This window comes from Meles meles, chromosome 12 (assembly GCF_922984935.1).
Source record: "Meles meles chromosome 12, mMelMel3.1 paternal haplotype, whole genome shotgun sequence".
In the NCBI taxonomy this organism is placed as follows: domain Eukaryota; kingdom Metazoa; phylum Chordata; class Mammalia; order Carnivora; family Mustelidae; genus Meles; species Meles meles.
In genome coordinates, this window is record NC_060077.1 from 52,153,283 (window position 1) to 52,165,993 (window position 12,711).

The 12,711-nt window shown below is 40.1% G+C and overlaps 1 protein-coding gene across 1 annotated transcript in view; it reads right to left on the reverse strand.

The window, feature by feature from the left end:
• Positions 1-12,711, reverse strand: part of CDH2 (cadherin 2) — a 215,763-nt gene that overhangs the window by 24,387 nt on the left and 178,665 nt on the right. Inside the window, exons 12-14 of the mRNA XM_046025814.1 lie at positions 9,973-10,206; positions 9,448-9,681; positions 7,338-7,477 (exon numbers count right to left, since the gene is read on the reverse strand). Coding sequence (XP_045881770.1) covers positions 7,338-7,477; positions 9,448-9,681; positions 9,973-10,206 — 608 coding nt within the window. The remainder of the gene's footprint in view (positions 1-7,337; positions 7,478-9,447; positions 9,682-9,972; positions 10,207-12,711) is intronic.

Below are 12,711 nucleotides of genomic sequence, written 5' to 3' on the forward strand. Positions count from 1 at the left end.
AGGTTGTTTAAAGTGAGCACCAGTGAGTGTTGTAAACATAATACACACTCCATAAATGTTTATTTAATATAAAACAATCGTAATTAAGTCTAAGCTTTGAAGAACAGGAAGCTAACGGTTTCTGTTTCCTATCCTGGGGCTAAAGGGATGTTTCCATGAAAAGTGAGCCATTGGCGATATTGTACAGATTTTATTAGTGATGCTAATATGGAGGGAACTCACTGCAAAGAACATTAAAAGCTACACAGCATCTGCACCCAGCCCCACTGGCCAAAAGTGCACCCTAATGAGGGTGATTAAACATGACTTGATAATCACCCAACGACCTGATGGTAGGGGAGTGAAGCAGATAAAGAACGAACCTCGCCCTCTGACAAGAGAACAGACATTATACTAGAAGTGTCTGTCCAACAGCCAAAAGGCATCTAATGCTAACTTCAAATATGGGACCCACCTAGGGTCCTGACAACCTAAACCACAGCATAGTATTGACACGCGCTGGTAAAAGTCTACTACACACAAGACAAAAGAAACAGATGTGTTGTTGTTGTTTTTCTTAGGCTTCTGAGCTATTCTGTTAGAGAAATTAGCAACCTGTGTCCTGGCACAGAACTAAGACAGCCAGAGATGCTAATCAATGGCCGGGAAGATAAGGACTACCCTTGCAAAGGGCTGTTTTGCTTTGTTTTCTTTCTAATCAGTTAGCTTCTCAAGAAGGATACTTTCTCTTGGCAGGAGAAACAGGAATGTTGGCGGAGACAGCCTGAGGCTGGGTCTTACAGTCTTCTGAGCTCAGCTGTCTTTGCCTGTCACCACAGACACTACCTGGCTTCCCCAATGGACTAAACTACCCTCTGAGACTGCACATATTTTGCTAAAGCTGGTGATTCTTTGGGATTGTCCAGTTGAGACATCAAGCAGACCACTGCCTATGACAAGCCATGTCTGCCTCGTATGGCACAGTCTCCATCCACAGCTTGAGGTAACACACGTTCCGTAAAATACTACCTACGTGTAATAAAAACCAGCTAAAACTTGTCTAAAATGTAACATGGCAGCAATCCCATTTCCGAAGGCTACTTGTGTAAAGAGATAATATCTTCCCCCCAAAACTAATAAAAATGTATGATTCCTATTCTACTGCCAAAAGACTTAATGCACACTACAAAGAAACAAGTCATGGGAGTAAGTCTTGGGAATAAGGCACAGTATATGGAATACAGTCAGTGGTATTGTCACAGTGTCCTATGGTGACAGGGGGCAGCTTCACTTGTGGTGAACATAACCTAACATACAGACTTGTTGAATCACTAGGTTGGACACCTGAAACTAATGTAAAATTGTGTGCCAACAGAAAAAAAATAAGACTGTATAACAGGGAGTCACATGTAAATTATGGAAAACAGAAATAGAATGTATTTCACAAAGCTGCACTTCTCAGGAACTGACCATAATTTTAAGATTTAAAGCATTTGCATCTTGTTTAGAAAATGGAAAAGTGGGGTGCCTGGGTGGCTCAGTCATGAAATGTGTGCCTTCAGCTCAGGTCATGATCCTGGGGTCCTGCGATGAGCCCTGCTTCCCGCTTCCTGCTCAATGGGGGAGCCTGCTTCTCCCTCTGCCTCTCCTCCCCACTCACGCCCTCTCTCAATTAAATAAATAAAATCTGTTTTGAAAAAGAAAATGGAAAAATCTTTGGATTAAATTTACTTAGAAAGTAAGAGTATTATATAAATTGTTTAGTTTTTCTTAAGGAAGAAAAAGGAGAAATTGCACGAAGCACTTTAATGCAAATCTTGATGAATTCAGCTGGAGAACTGATGCAACTTGATAGGAAGACATTGTAAGGGGATGGCAGTGAAACAGAACAATCAGTACAACTCAGGGTCGGGAGGCCGGCCTGCAGACGCACAAGCACAGGGCCTCCGGGCGCACCCACATGCTCAGAACCACCTGCTTCGTGACAAGTGGACCTCTGCAGTGCCGTGGAGAAGGGTTATCTTTTTAGTAGCAGGGCCGGACATCAAGGGAGAAAACAAAAAAGAACTCTGATAAATATCTCAGAGCAAATGAATAATCCATTAGAGAGATCACAGACTTAATGTGATAGGTAAAAGAATAAAGCTTCAAGAAGACACTATGAAATTTGTTGTTTTTCTTTAATTTTTTTAGGGGGAGAATTCATTACCTCAGAGTCAACAAAGTTTTCTTAAATAAGACATAGATGTATTAACCCAAACGGAATAAAACTGTTATTCCGGACTTCATTAAAATTAAAAACTTTTGTTCATCCTAAGACACCACGAAGAGAATAAAAAAGCAAACTATGGGTTGGGAAAAGATATTGACCATATATTTACCTGACAAAGAAATGATATTCATAATATAGAAGGACTTCATACAAATCAATAAGATAAAGGCAGACAGCACTAATATAAAAATGGACAAAAAAAGCCAAACAGAAACCTTGCAAAGATGTCAAAATGGGGGGCATCTGGGTGGCTCAGTCATTACGCGTCTGCCTTCAGCTCAGGTCCTGATCCCCAGGACAGGGCTCCCTGCTAGGTGGGAAGCCTGCTTCTCCCTCTCCCACTCCCCCTGCTTGTGTTCCCTCTCTCTGCGTCTCTCTCCATCAAATAAGCTTAAAAAAAAAAAATGTCAAAATGGTACATGAGTCAGTAGGAACATCCTGATTAAATCATACTGAGATACATGCCATCAAAGTGGCTGAAATTCAAAGACTGGAAAAAGCCAAATGCTAGTGAGGATGTGGGGCCACTGGAATTCTCATGCACTATGGTGATGAGGGGAGGGGTCAACTGTACAGTCACGTTGGAAGACTGGCAGGCTTGTGCTAAAGCTGCCCACAGACACCTTCTAGGACCTAGAAATTCAATCCCTATGCACATGCCAACAGAAATGCACCAACCCCTCCCCGCACACAAGAATGTTCATAGCAGTTTTATTCATAATAACGCAACCGCATGAACTCAGTCCAAGCACAGTAGAATGGATGAAGAAAATGTGGCTAATTCCTACAACAGAATACTTTTCAGCAACTATAAAAATGAACTACTTCTGTGTATAGTATGGATGAAACTTACAGATATAAGTCTGAGTAAAGGAAGCCAGACACAAAAAGTACCTACTGTATGACATCCACTTACATAATGAAATCTAAAACCCAGCTAGGCTGTTCTATGATGATAGAAATAAAAATACTAGTTACTTTTTGGCAGAGGGCATACTTCCTGGAAGGGGATATAAGGAAGGATTCCGGGGTGCTGGAAATTCTCTTGCTGATATGTATGGTGGTTACACTCTTAAACCTTGTAGGAAGCCTTCTGCTTCCGGTGGGTTGTAGAAAGTCATGAGGCTATTATTCACATTCTAATGCAAAGAAAAAGCCAGATAAGTGACCAAATCACAGACTTTTGAAGCCATAACTGGGAACATAGTGGGGCTAACTGAATAAAAATAAAGAAACTAACAAGCTCTAAGAGAAATAAGACGCATAGCTGCTTTTGTCTCTGGAGGAGGAGAGAATGGAAGAAGAAAGGAATCTGTCATTAAGGAGGTCCAGGCTTCCAGTCACAGAATGAGTAAGTCACAGGGACAAAAACCACAGCGTAGGGAATATAGTCAATGATACTGCAGTAGTGTTGTATGGTGACAGATGGTAACTAGACTTGTGATAAGCACAGTGTAACATAAAGACTTGTTGAGTCATTACGTTGTATACTTGTTGAGTCATTAGTTTCATGAAAAAACTAATATAACATTGCATGTCGACTATACTTCAGTAAAAAAGGGAACAACCGCCAATAAAGAAAATATTTTTAGAAACCATGTCTTGACCCCAAAAAAGTAGAGGGGAGCATAAGGACAAATCACCTAGACTTGCAAGGAAAGTTTAGTGGCCACGTGTAGACAAGCCTGATGGATCTGCATCTTGAGGGAGTGTACACTCACCATCAACTCTTTCCCAAGACCCTCTCTCTTCTCCCTAAGGGACTGCACCAAAGGGCCAAAGACCTGTCATGCTAAGGAGGAAGTCTGGATTTAATAATTTCCAAAGAGCTGGTGGAGATTTAATAATTTCCAAAGAGCTAGTGGGGGATGTGAAGCCAGAGACAGGATGTTTATTAGGATGCTATTACCGGACAGTGATGATTCTGATCTAAGTTAAGTTGAGACAGTGGCTTTGGTGATGGAGATAAGCAAAGGGATTTCATGAACCACTTTAGGTACAGACAAAACCCCTGTTGGTGTAGCATTCCCACACTGCATTTGTATTCTGCTATTATGAAGTAAGTCACAGAATGAATAAAAAATCCATTACTTAATTTTGTCACAATTTTCTTCTCAATTATTTATTCACGTTGATAAAAGACCAGTTTATTTTGCTTCTTAACCCACCTGACAACCCCCTTCCCTTAGCCTTGTCACCTCGATCTATCCCTTTCAATTTTTTAAAAGATTTATTTGTTTGAGAGAGAGTGAGAGCACATGCGGTGGGGGAGGGGCAGAGGGAGAGGAAGAGAGACAGAGAATCTCAGACTCCCTGCTGAGCCCAGAGCTCAATGTGGGGCTTGATCTCAAGACCCTGAGATCATCAGCTGTATCAAAATCAAGAATCGGATGTCCAACTGACTGAGTCACCGAGGCACCCCAACGTTTTTTACAATTTTCTATGAGAACTGCAAAAGGAAATCATGACAGAGAAACCAAGATGGACAGAGGCTTTTGATCTAGATGAGCATGGCATCAAAGAACCAAGAGGCTAGCTACCAAAAGATACTATAGGAAAACCAGTACTAAATAAAGAAAATTAGACACAGAGGACAATATAGAGAAAGTTCCAGAAAAATCTTTCAACTCTTGGGGAAATGGGTAGAAAACAAAACATTTGTGCCTAAGAGCTTATCTGGGGTCAAAGAAAATTTCAAAGGTCAGTAAAAGAAGAGGCTGAACATTTATGAGGATGATTTTAATAAATCTTGCAATAGGTAAGTTTGACTTCTTGCATCTCAAGAATTAATCTAAGTGGATAAAGTCAGTAAAGGCAGTCAGTCTTACCTAAAATAACTACAACAATAAAACCTCATTCAACACTTTTGCTCAAAGGGATTGGTGGGAAGGAGGAAAAAGGAGAGCGAGATCAGGTAACACTGAGTGCCCTGGCCCAGACTCCCCGATGTTGAGAACGATCTTGGTTCTTGCCTCTGGGCCTCCAATTCTGTGAAACACTCAGTTAAGACTGGTAGCCTTCCAGTTATTACTATTTCTACTGAAGCTTCATGGAGTTGGGTTTAGATTTATGCCTAGAAAATTATGCACAATGACATGAAAAATAAAATACTGAAAGTAGAAGATTTATGAGATAATGTGATCAATATACGTTTGCTGATCCTGAACACAGCTCAGGAAAGTGAAAGGATAGATTAATTAAGGATTAAGCCAAACATGAATTTTAATATCCAAAGACATTTATAAGCAAGAAACCCTGGGGCATATTTATAGAGCCACTTTAATTAGTCAGTATTCAAAGCAGCTTTACACATGAGTCAAGTTTTCAACATATTTTAATAAGCATCTCTTCTACATGCAAGAGTTGAGGTGCCATAAGCCAAGCACGGAATCTGGAATCAGAAAAGGTGGACCTCAGTTCTGGCTCTGCCAGTTACAAACTCTGAGAGCTCATCACGCAACTGGCTACAAATGGAACATGAAGAACTCCAGTGGGTTACCATAAAGGCTAAGCACAACAGTGGATGTGAATGTGCTTTGGAAAACAGAAAGTGATACAGGGGCACCTGGGTGGTGCAGTCGGCTGGGCGACCAGCTCCTGGTTTCAGCTCAGGTCTGATCTTAGGGTCAGGAGATCGAGCCCCACATTGCATTCAGCTCAGAGTCTGTTTGAGATGCTCTCTCTGCCTCTCTCTCTGCCCCTCCCCCAACTTGTATTCATGTTCTCTCTCAAATAAATAAATAATAAAATCTTTAAAAAAGCAAAACAAACAGAAAAAACTAAAACAAAACAACAACAACAACAACAAAAACCCCTAAACATCCAAAAAGTGATCTATTATTTCCTCAGAGAAGGGAAAGAGAAAATACATTCATGAAAATTTGCTTTTACTCAAATTAACGGTCTTATCACTAATTGTCTACATATATAGTTAAGACAGAGTATATTTGAATTTACTGATAATGATCCATGACCCAAGAATTCTGAGTTCTTTTTTTGACTATTGCTTCGAAGTTTGTATTTTTAAGTCGGAAAAACATAATTATCAAAGTATTTAAAATACAGTCACCTGTCATGGTGACTTTGTGCGGATTACATTAGTATCTTCAGGTAATTACGAGAGGTATGGTCTTAGGGTGGTTAGTTTAGGCTGTGGCATCAGGCAGACCTGGATTCAAATTCTGCGTCCATCACTTCCTTCTTCTGTATGAGAATCCAGTCAATTTTAGCTTTGTTTTCTATCACAAAAGGGGAGATACTCACAGTGTAGTATCACAGGGTTTTGAAGATTTAAGAGACACCAGCATTTATTACACCCAGCAGAATGCCTTGTATGTGATACAGGCATTATAGATGTGAGCCATGGCAATACCTAAAATTTGCTTTCAAGCACATAATGGTGTTCCACATATTGGTCACCCTCATCCTTGAACATGTATGCAGTTCCTTATGTACACAGTGATACAGGAGCTCATGTGATTTTATAGACAGATGGGAACCTCCACATGTATGACCCAGCCAACATGAAAGACTCTACTGATACAAAGATGAACTAGATATGGTCTCCAACTTCAAATACTTCTCAAGAATTTAAGACTCTTGAGGGCAGGTATTTGTGGGCTCTGCCCACTTTTGTATTTTCAGTGATCAAAATGGTGTATGGAATATTGAACTTGCTCGGTAAGTGTTTGTAGAATGAATTATCTAGTGCTTTTCCTGTATATTTATGTCTATATAAATCCCCTTGTAGAAACTAATTTTATGTATACTTTCCATATCCAAAGAAGAAAAACTATAAAAAATATTTTTATTAGCGTTATTATAATTGGAACTGGGTTTAAATCCTAGCTCCTCAATGTTAACGATTTTCTTGCAGAAAAAAATACAGTGACATTTGGCACTTCGAAAAACAAAAATCAAGAAATGTGCGGCACATCTAGGGAAGAATTCCCCCCAAGTATTTGATAAAGTGACAAACAGGAAACTTGAGACCATTTCCCTACTTCTTGCGTGTATTAACATTTGTCCTACCCCTTGAATTACGTGATCACAAAATTTCATCTCAAAGGTTTAAAATATAGCTCACCTGGTCTTCTTCTCCTCCACCTTCTTCATCGTATTTTAAGATATTATCTCTTACATCATCTTCTGGATCAATTAAAAGTTGCTTGGCCTGACGTTCTTTATCCCGGCGTTTCATCCATACCACAAACATCAGAACAAGGACTAAGCAGAAAGAGTTAAAAAAAAAATAGTGTCATAATTTTAAAAACATAACTTTTTTAATCACCGCTTTTCACACTAATAACATATTATCTGGGTCAAGAGCATGTAAGGCCTCTCTCAGTCTGTTCCCTCACTCTGGCCTGCCGTGGAGAGAGAAGGCTGTACTAGGGCGCAAGCACAGGACACAGAGCCTGAAACCTTGGGTTCCAGAACCCGTTGCCCTCTGAACTCACTAGCTGAATGCCCAGCCTCCATTTTATCATTTACCAACGGGGACAATAACCATGTCTGTCTCTGACTTTGGCTTGCTGGAGGATAGGACACTCCTAATATAATGGTTTGTAAATTGTAAACCAACAAACAATAGTAAGTTAATTGTTCCTTGTTATGCAACTGCTGTTTCACTGAGGTGGGTCAGCCATCATGATCCCATCCACCTCAGAGGGAGGAACACTCCCCAAGGAAGGAAGGCGCCTACCAGGATGACTCGAGTAGTAAATCGGAATTGGATTGGCAATTGGGTCTTGAGGATTTTTGGCTCCCAACGGCTGGTGTTTTTCTCCCTGTGCTATTCTGCATTCCCTCTCCTACTAAAATGTACGTTTCACGTGAGAAGCTGACGGGATTCATTTTGAGCACTGAAATAACATTAGGCTTTCCTGCTTTACACTTTTGTGCCAGATCTGGCACCGTGATTTTTCCAGAGGGTTGACGTTAAAATGAGCACCGATTCATTTTCTTTCAAAATGCTACAGTCACTCCCCTACGCCATCATCCATCATACCGAAGTCTTTCTTGATAAGGTTGGCATATATGCCACATTTTAGTTCAAACTGAAACATATTCCTAAGTGCACATCTAAGGAGGGCGTTCTCTCTCAAATCTGAGGATATCGGTTTACATCCTGAAGCAAGAGATTTAATGACTCCTATTTGAGCACATTTTTATTATTGGCCATAAAAGTAAATATCCTCCTTTTAAAGCCAGATACATGATCTCATTTGCCATTGTTCTAGGGCTAAATCTAGCAAGTGGATTATTAGTATAGCATGCAGGTTTCAAATTATAGTCAAAGTAGTCTCCACACAGGAAGTAAAAAAATGCCCAGGCTTCTATAGTAATTGCTCGGAATAAAGGGACAGAATTCTAAATTGCCAGAACACTTGTAAATGGAGAAAACATAAAAGAAATGGCCAGCATTTTCAAGGAAGTGATTGGTGCATAGCATGGTCGCACAATAAGCTAAGTCCTGCTGCTATTTAACAATAAAACACAGGGCCCCGGCAATTTATCCTTTTAACCTGCACGCTTAGAAGTGGCTCCTAAAGTACTTTCCAGTGGTTAATTTCTTGCATTCCACTGAACCAAAGATTTCAAAGTGTCTGAAAAAGGCGCAATTCCTTAATCTAGACTTGCTCTAAAGACAGACAATTTATTGAGCTATGCAATCACTTCTATTATCAAACGTGCTGTATGAAGTACAATCGCTCACTATTTTACGTACCCTTCAGTAACAAATACCTTGATCCCTGCCTGACCGGAGTCGCGGCTGACTGTGCTTTATATGAAGGCAAGCCAAGGAAAGCAATATACTTATTTTCCTAAATCATCAACCAAGTGCCATAAATCCATACTCAAATCGTAAGCTAAGAGCTCACACTTAGGACTGTCTAACATTTTCCTATGAAGAGAGTTTGCTACAGCTCCCCCCAGCCATCAGCATCGGAAAACGGTTGCAATGGGTCAGGAGTGAGGAGATGGGTTGGCTGGATTTGCTCTAAGCATGTAAGTGCCCCAGGGATTTTCTCACTCTGCGGCGAACCTGACTGTCCCATATACGTTGGCCAGAATGCGTTCAGAGGTCGAAGAGAATTGTCAGATGATGTCAAAAGGCAACAGCAAGAAGTTACTTTGCAACACGTCTTAGTGGGGAGAAGAATTAAACTCTAAGAGACAATGCCAACACTTACTGAGCAGGATAATGATGCAGAGGAGGATGGCAATAATGGCGCCTGTGCCCAGCCCTGCGCCCACGATTCTGTCCACATCGGTGCAGTCCCCGTTGGAGTCGCACTGGCAAACCTTTACACGAAGGATGGAGATATTCGATTTGGGGGGATTCCCCGAATCTGTGATTATGATCGGAACTTCATAAATCCCAGCTTCAAGAAATTTTATCTTCAAATTAAGCTGAGCAAAATCACCTACATGAGAAAGGAAGAAGTATGGTGGATAGTTAATACATCATACGATAAAAAACATGCAGCATTTTCTAGAGTACATTTACTACTTAAGAGTATGTATCAAGTAATACAACTACGCTACATTGTGAAGATTTTTTTTAGTTGTGAAAGCTTTTAACATCTTACTTAACTTTAAGTAGCTTTTAAAATATATTTAATGAGAATATTATAAAGCACCTAAAATTAACTTTTCATATTAGGCTTCAAAACCTCTCAGCTGCACCTATCATCAAATAATTAACCTGTTCTTACCATTCAGCCGAGTGATGGTCCAATTTCTCTTAATAGTCACTGGAGACAAAGGAAGATCAAAAGCAAATGGTCCAGCATTTGGATCGATGTCATAGTCAAGTGCTGTGATGTTAATTGAATTGGGGTCTGGAGTTTCACAAGTCTCTGCCTCTTGAGGTAGCACTTGAGGGGCATTGTCATTAATATCAAGTAAATAGATCTGCAATGTTCCCGTTCCGCTCATAGGGGGTATTCCTTCAAAGGAGAAAAATCACAAAACAACACTGAACAGGTCTTTCCCCATGAGTTTCCATTACGGTGGACTTCTCAAAGCTTCTAGCCTGCTTCCCCTCATCATTGCATAACCTTGGAAAAATCTAGTCGCTACAGCACCTAGCAGACTGTTTCTCCAACAAGGCCACTTCCTGCTTCCTTTCTAGGATGACCCTGAGCTGCCCCTTTTGGTGTGCCCAACTGAGCACTGGGACAATGTATGTCCCTGCGAAGTGTGATTCTGCACATGCTTTTCCCTTACGGTCCATTACACGGGGCCGTGTGCATACCACATTCCTCTAGCCACTGTGGGGAATAGAAGAGAAGCAGAACATGGGGCTCAAGACCTTGTGTACCCTACTTTTTGGATGGAGAACCAGGACATGCATGAAAGAGTGCGAGAATGCTTTTAAGTCTCAAACATAGCTATGAAATATTCAACCAGTCTACAGATGGGTAACACAGACCCACAGACCTCATCTTGGGAAGGAATGCCACGGAGAAGAGAAATGGGATTTATGGATCAACCAACTACCTGCTTGACCAAGAATTAGGTTGCTCTATATACATTATTTCATTGTAATCCTATGAAGCAGATTTATACAGATGGAAAACCTATAGCTCTGTGAGCTGCTCATGGTCACACACTCTTGGAAGTGGTGGGGTTACTACTCAAGATGGGCCTGCCTGACCCCAAACCCATTCTCATTCCATCCTAAAAACTATCTCTACTAGTTTTTGTGATTCTTTAGTCTGGTAATTTGGCCTCTGCTGTATTATATGTATTTTTATTATTATATTATTATATATAAATAATGACATAATTATTTTATTCCATTTAATTACATAATTTACATTATATGAATAGAATGTAATGAATAGAATAGAATTATATGAATAGAATAGAATAGATATAGAAAAAAATGTTAAAATAATAAATCTGAGACCCAGAAATTTAAGTGACCTGCCCAAGAACATGTGATTAGAACTGTGTGCACATCCACTGCTGAGACAAAGAGACATTTCTCTGGACCTGTCTGAAGAACACGGACGGTTCTGGGAGCAGGGAGAATAAAAGCCGCGGGGGTTGGGGGGGGTTTGGGGGGGGCGAGGTGGCTGTGAACAATATTCTAATAATGAATATAGCACCAAGAGCTCAGTGATAGTCCATGGTTTGACGAACTTTCACACTCATGATCATACATAATATTATTTGACTCTCATCACACCTTTATAGAATAGACAAGTCGCTAAAACAACTTATCAATAACGAAATGAAGGCACAGAGAATATAAGAGCTCGCCCCATCATTAAGAAGCAGAACCGGGGCTTCGCATCCAGCCTTGATTAGAAGTCAAGTGCCTCTGTCAAACATCAAGGCTAATACAGATGCAACCGCCCACTTCTCTCTCCTATCAAATGCCCTTTCAATTAGAAAAATATCCACCTTGGTTGAATGACAAATCTGGTTGTAATGCACAACCAACATTCATACATATAATTTTACAGCTCTTTACATCTCGACATAATGGTGCAAGATATATTGCTTTAAGTTCCGTCGTAGAAGAAAGCGACCACTTACATGCAGTGAGAACATAAAACAGACACTCATGCTGTGCTCTGATGTGCAAAGGCAGAAGCTGTCCCTACTACGTTTCAACTCCAAATATTTGAACAGGAGGTCTGACATTAGAAAGGATGAGAAATATAGCTTTGACCCTCTCACCATGTAGATTTATGATAAATAATCATCTCACTGAATCTTACTATATAGGATTCAGAAAGGTCCATTGAAACTGTTCTTATCAAAAGTGTCTACAGGCCACGTTTTTCAAACTGCTCATCTTGAGCACCAAACTGAAGCCTGCTAGTTTTATTAGATGCTAACACTGATAGTCTAGAACTGAACGATTTTCAAATGTGGTTGTGACTCAGTTTTAAAACTATTAACAGAAACATTTATTCGAGTCTTTATGTCAGGCACTGTTTTAAAAACGATGTGTACAAAACACCTTACCTTCCCCAATACACTATGAGTTAAGCACTGCTGCTATTATCCCAGTTAAGAGAAAAAGGAAAGGATATATTTAAAATCTCATTGCCATTCCCCCAGTTAGGAAGTAGTAGATCTGGAGTCTGGGTCCAGATGGTCAGGCGAACCTTCAGAGGTTGTACTCTTTAAACGTATGTCATACTGAGGGCTGACAAAGCAAAATAAATCCATCACCAGGTTTATGGAAGTCATTTTTGTCTTATATAACTAAAAGAAAGAGAGAGCGAGAGAGAGAAAGACAAAGGAAGGAAGGAAAGAAAGAAAGAAGTCTATCTATTAATCTCAATCATTTAGAATTTGACAGAAACCTGGAAAGGGAATAATAAAAAAAAAAAGGACTAGACTCTATGTTCTGAAACTAACACACAAAACTTGCATACTCACTCTACGCATTAAATTATGAGTTTCCTATCCATGGCGGAATAAAGGCAGAG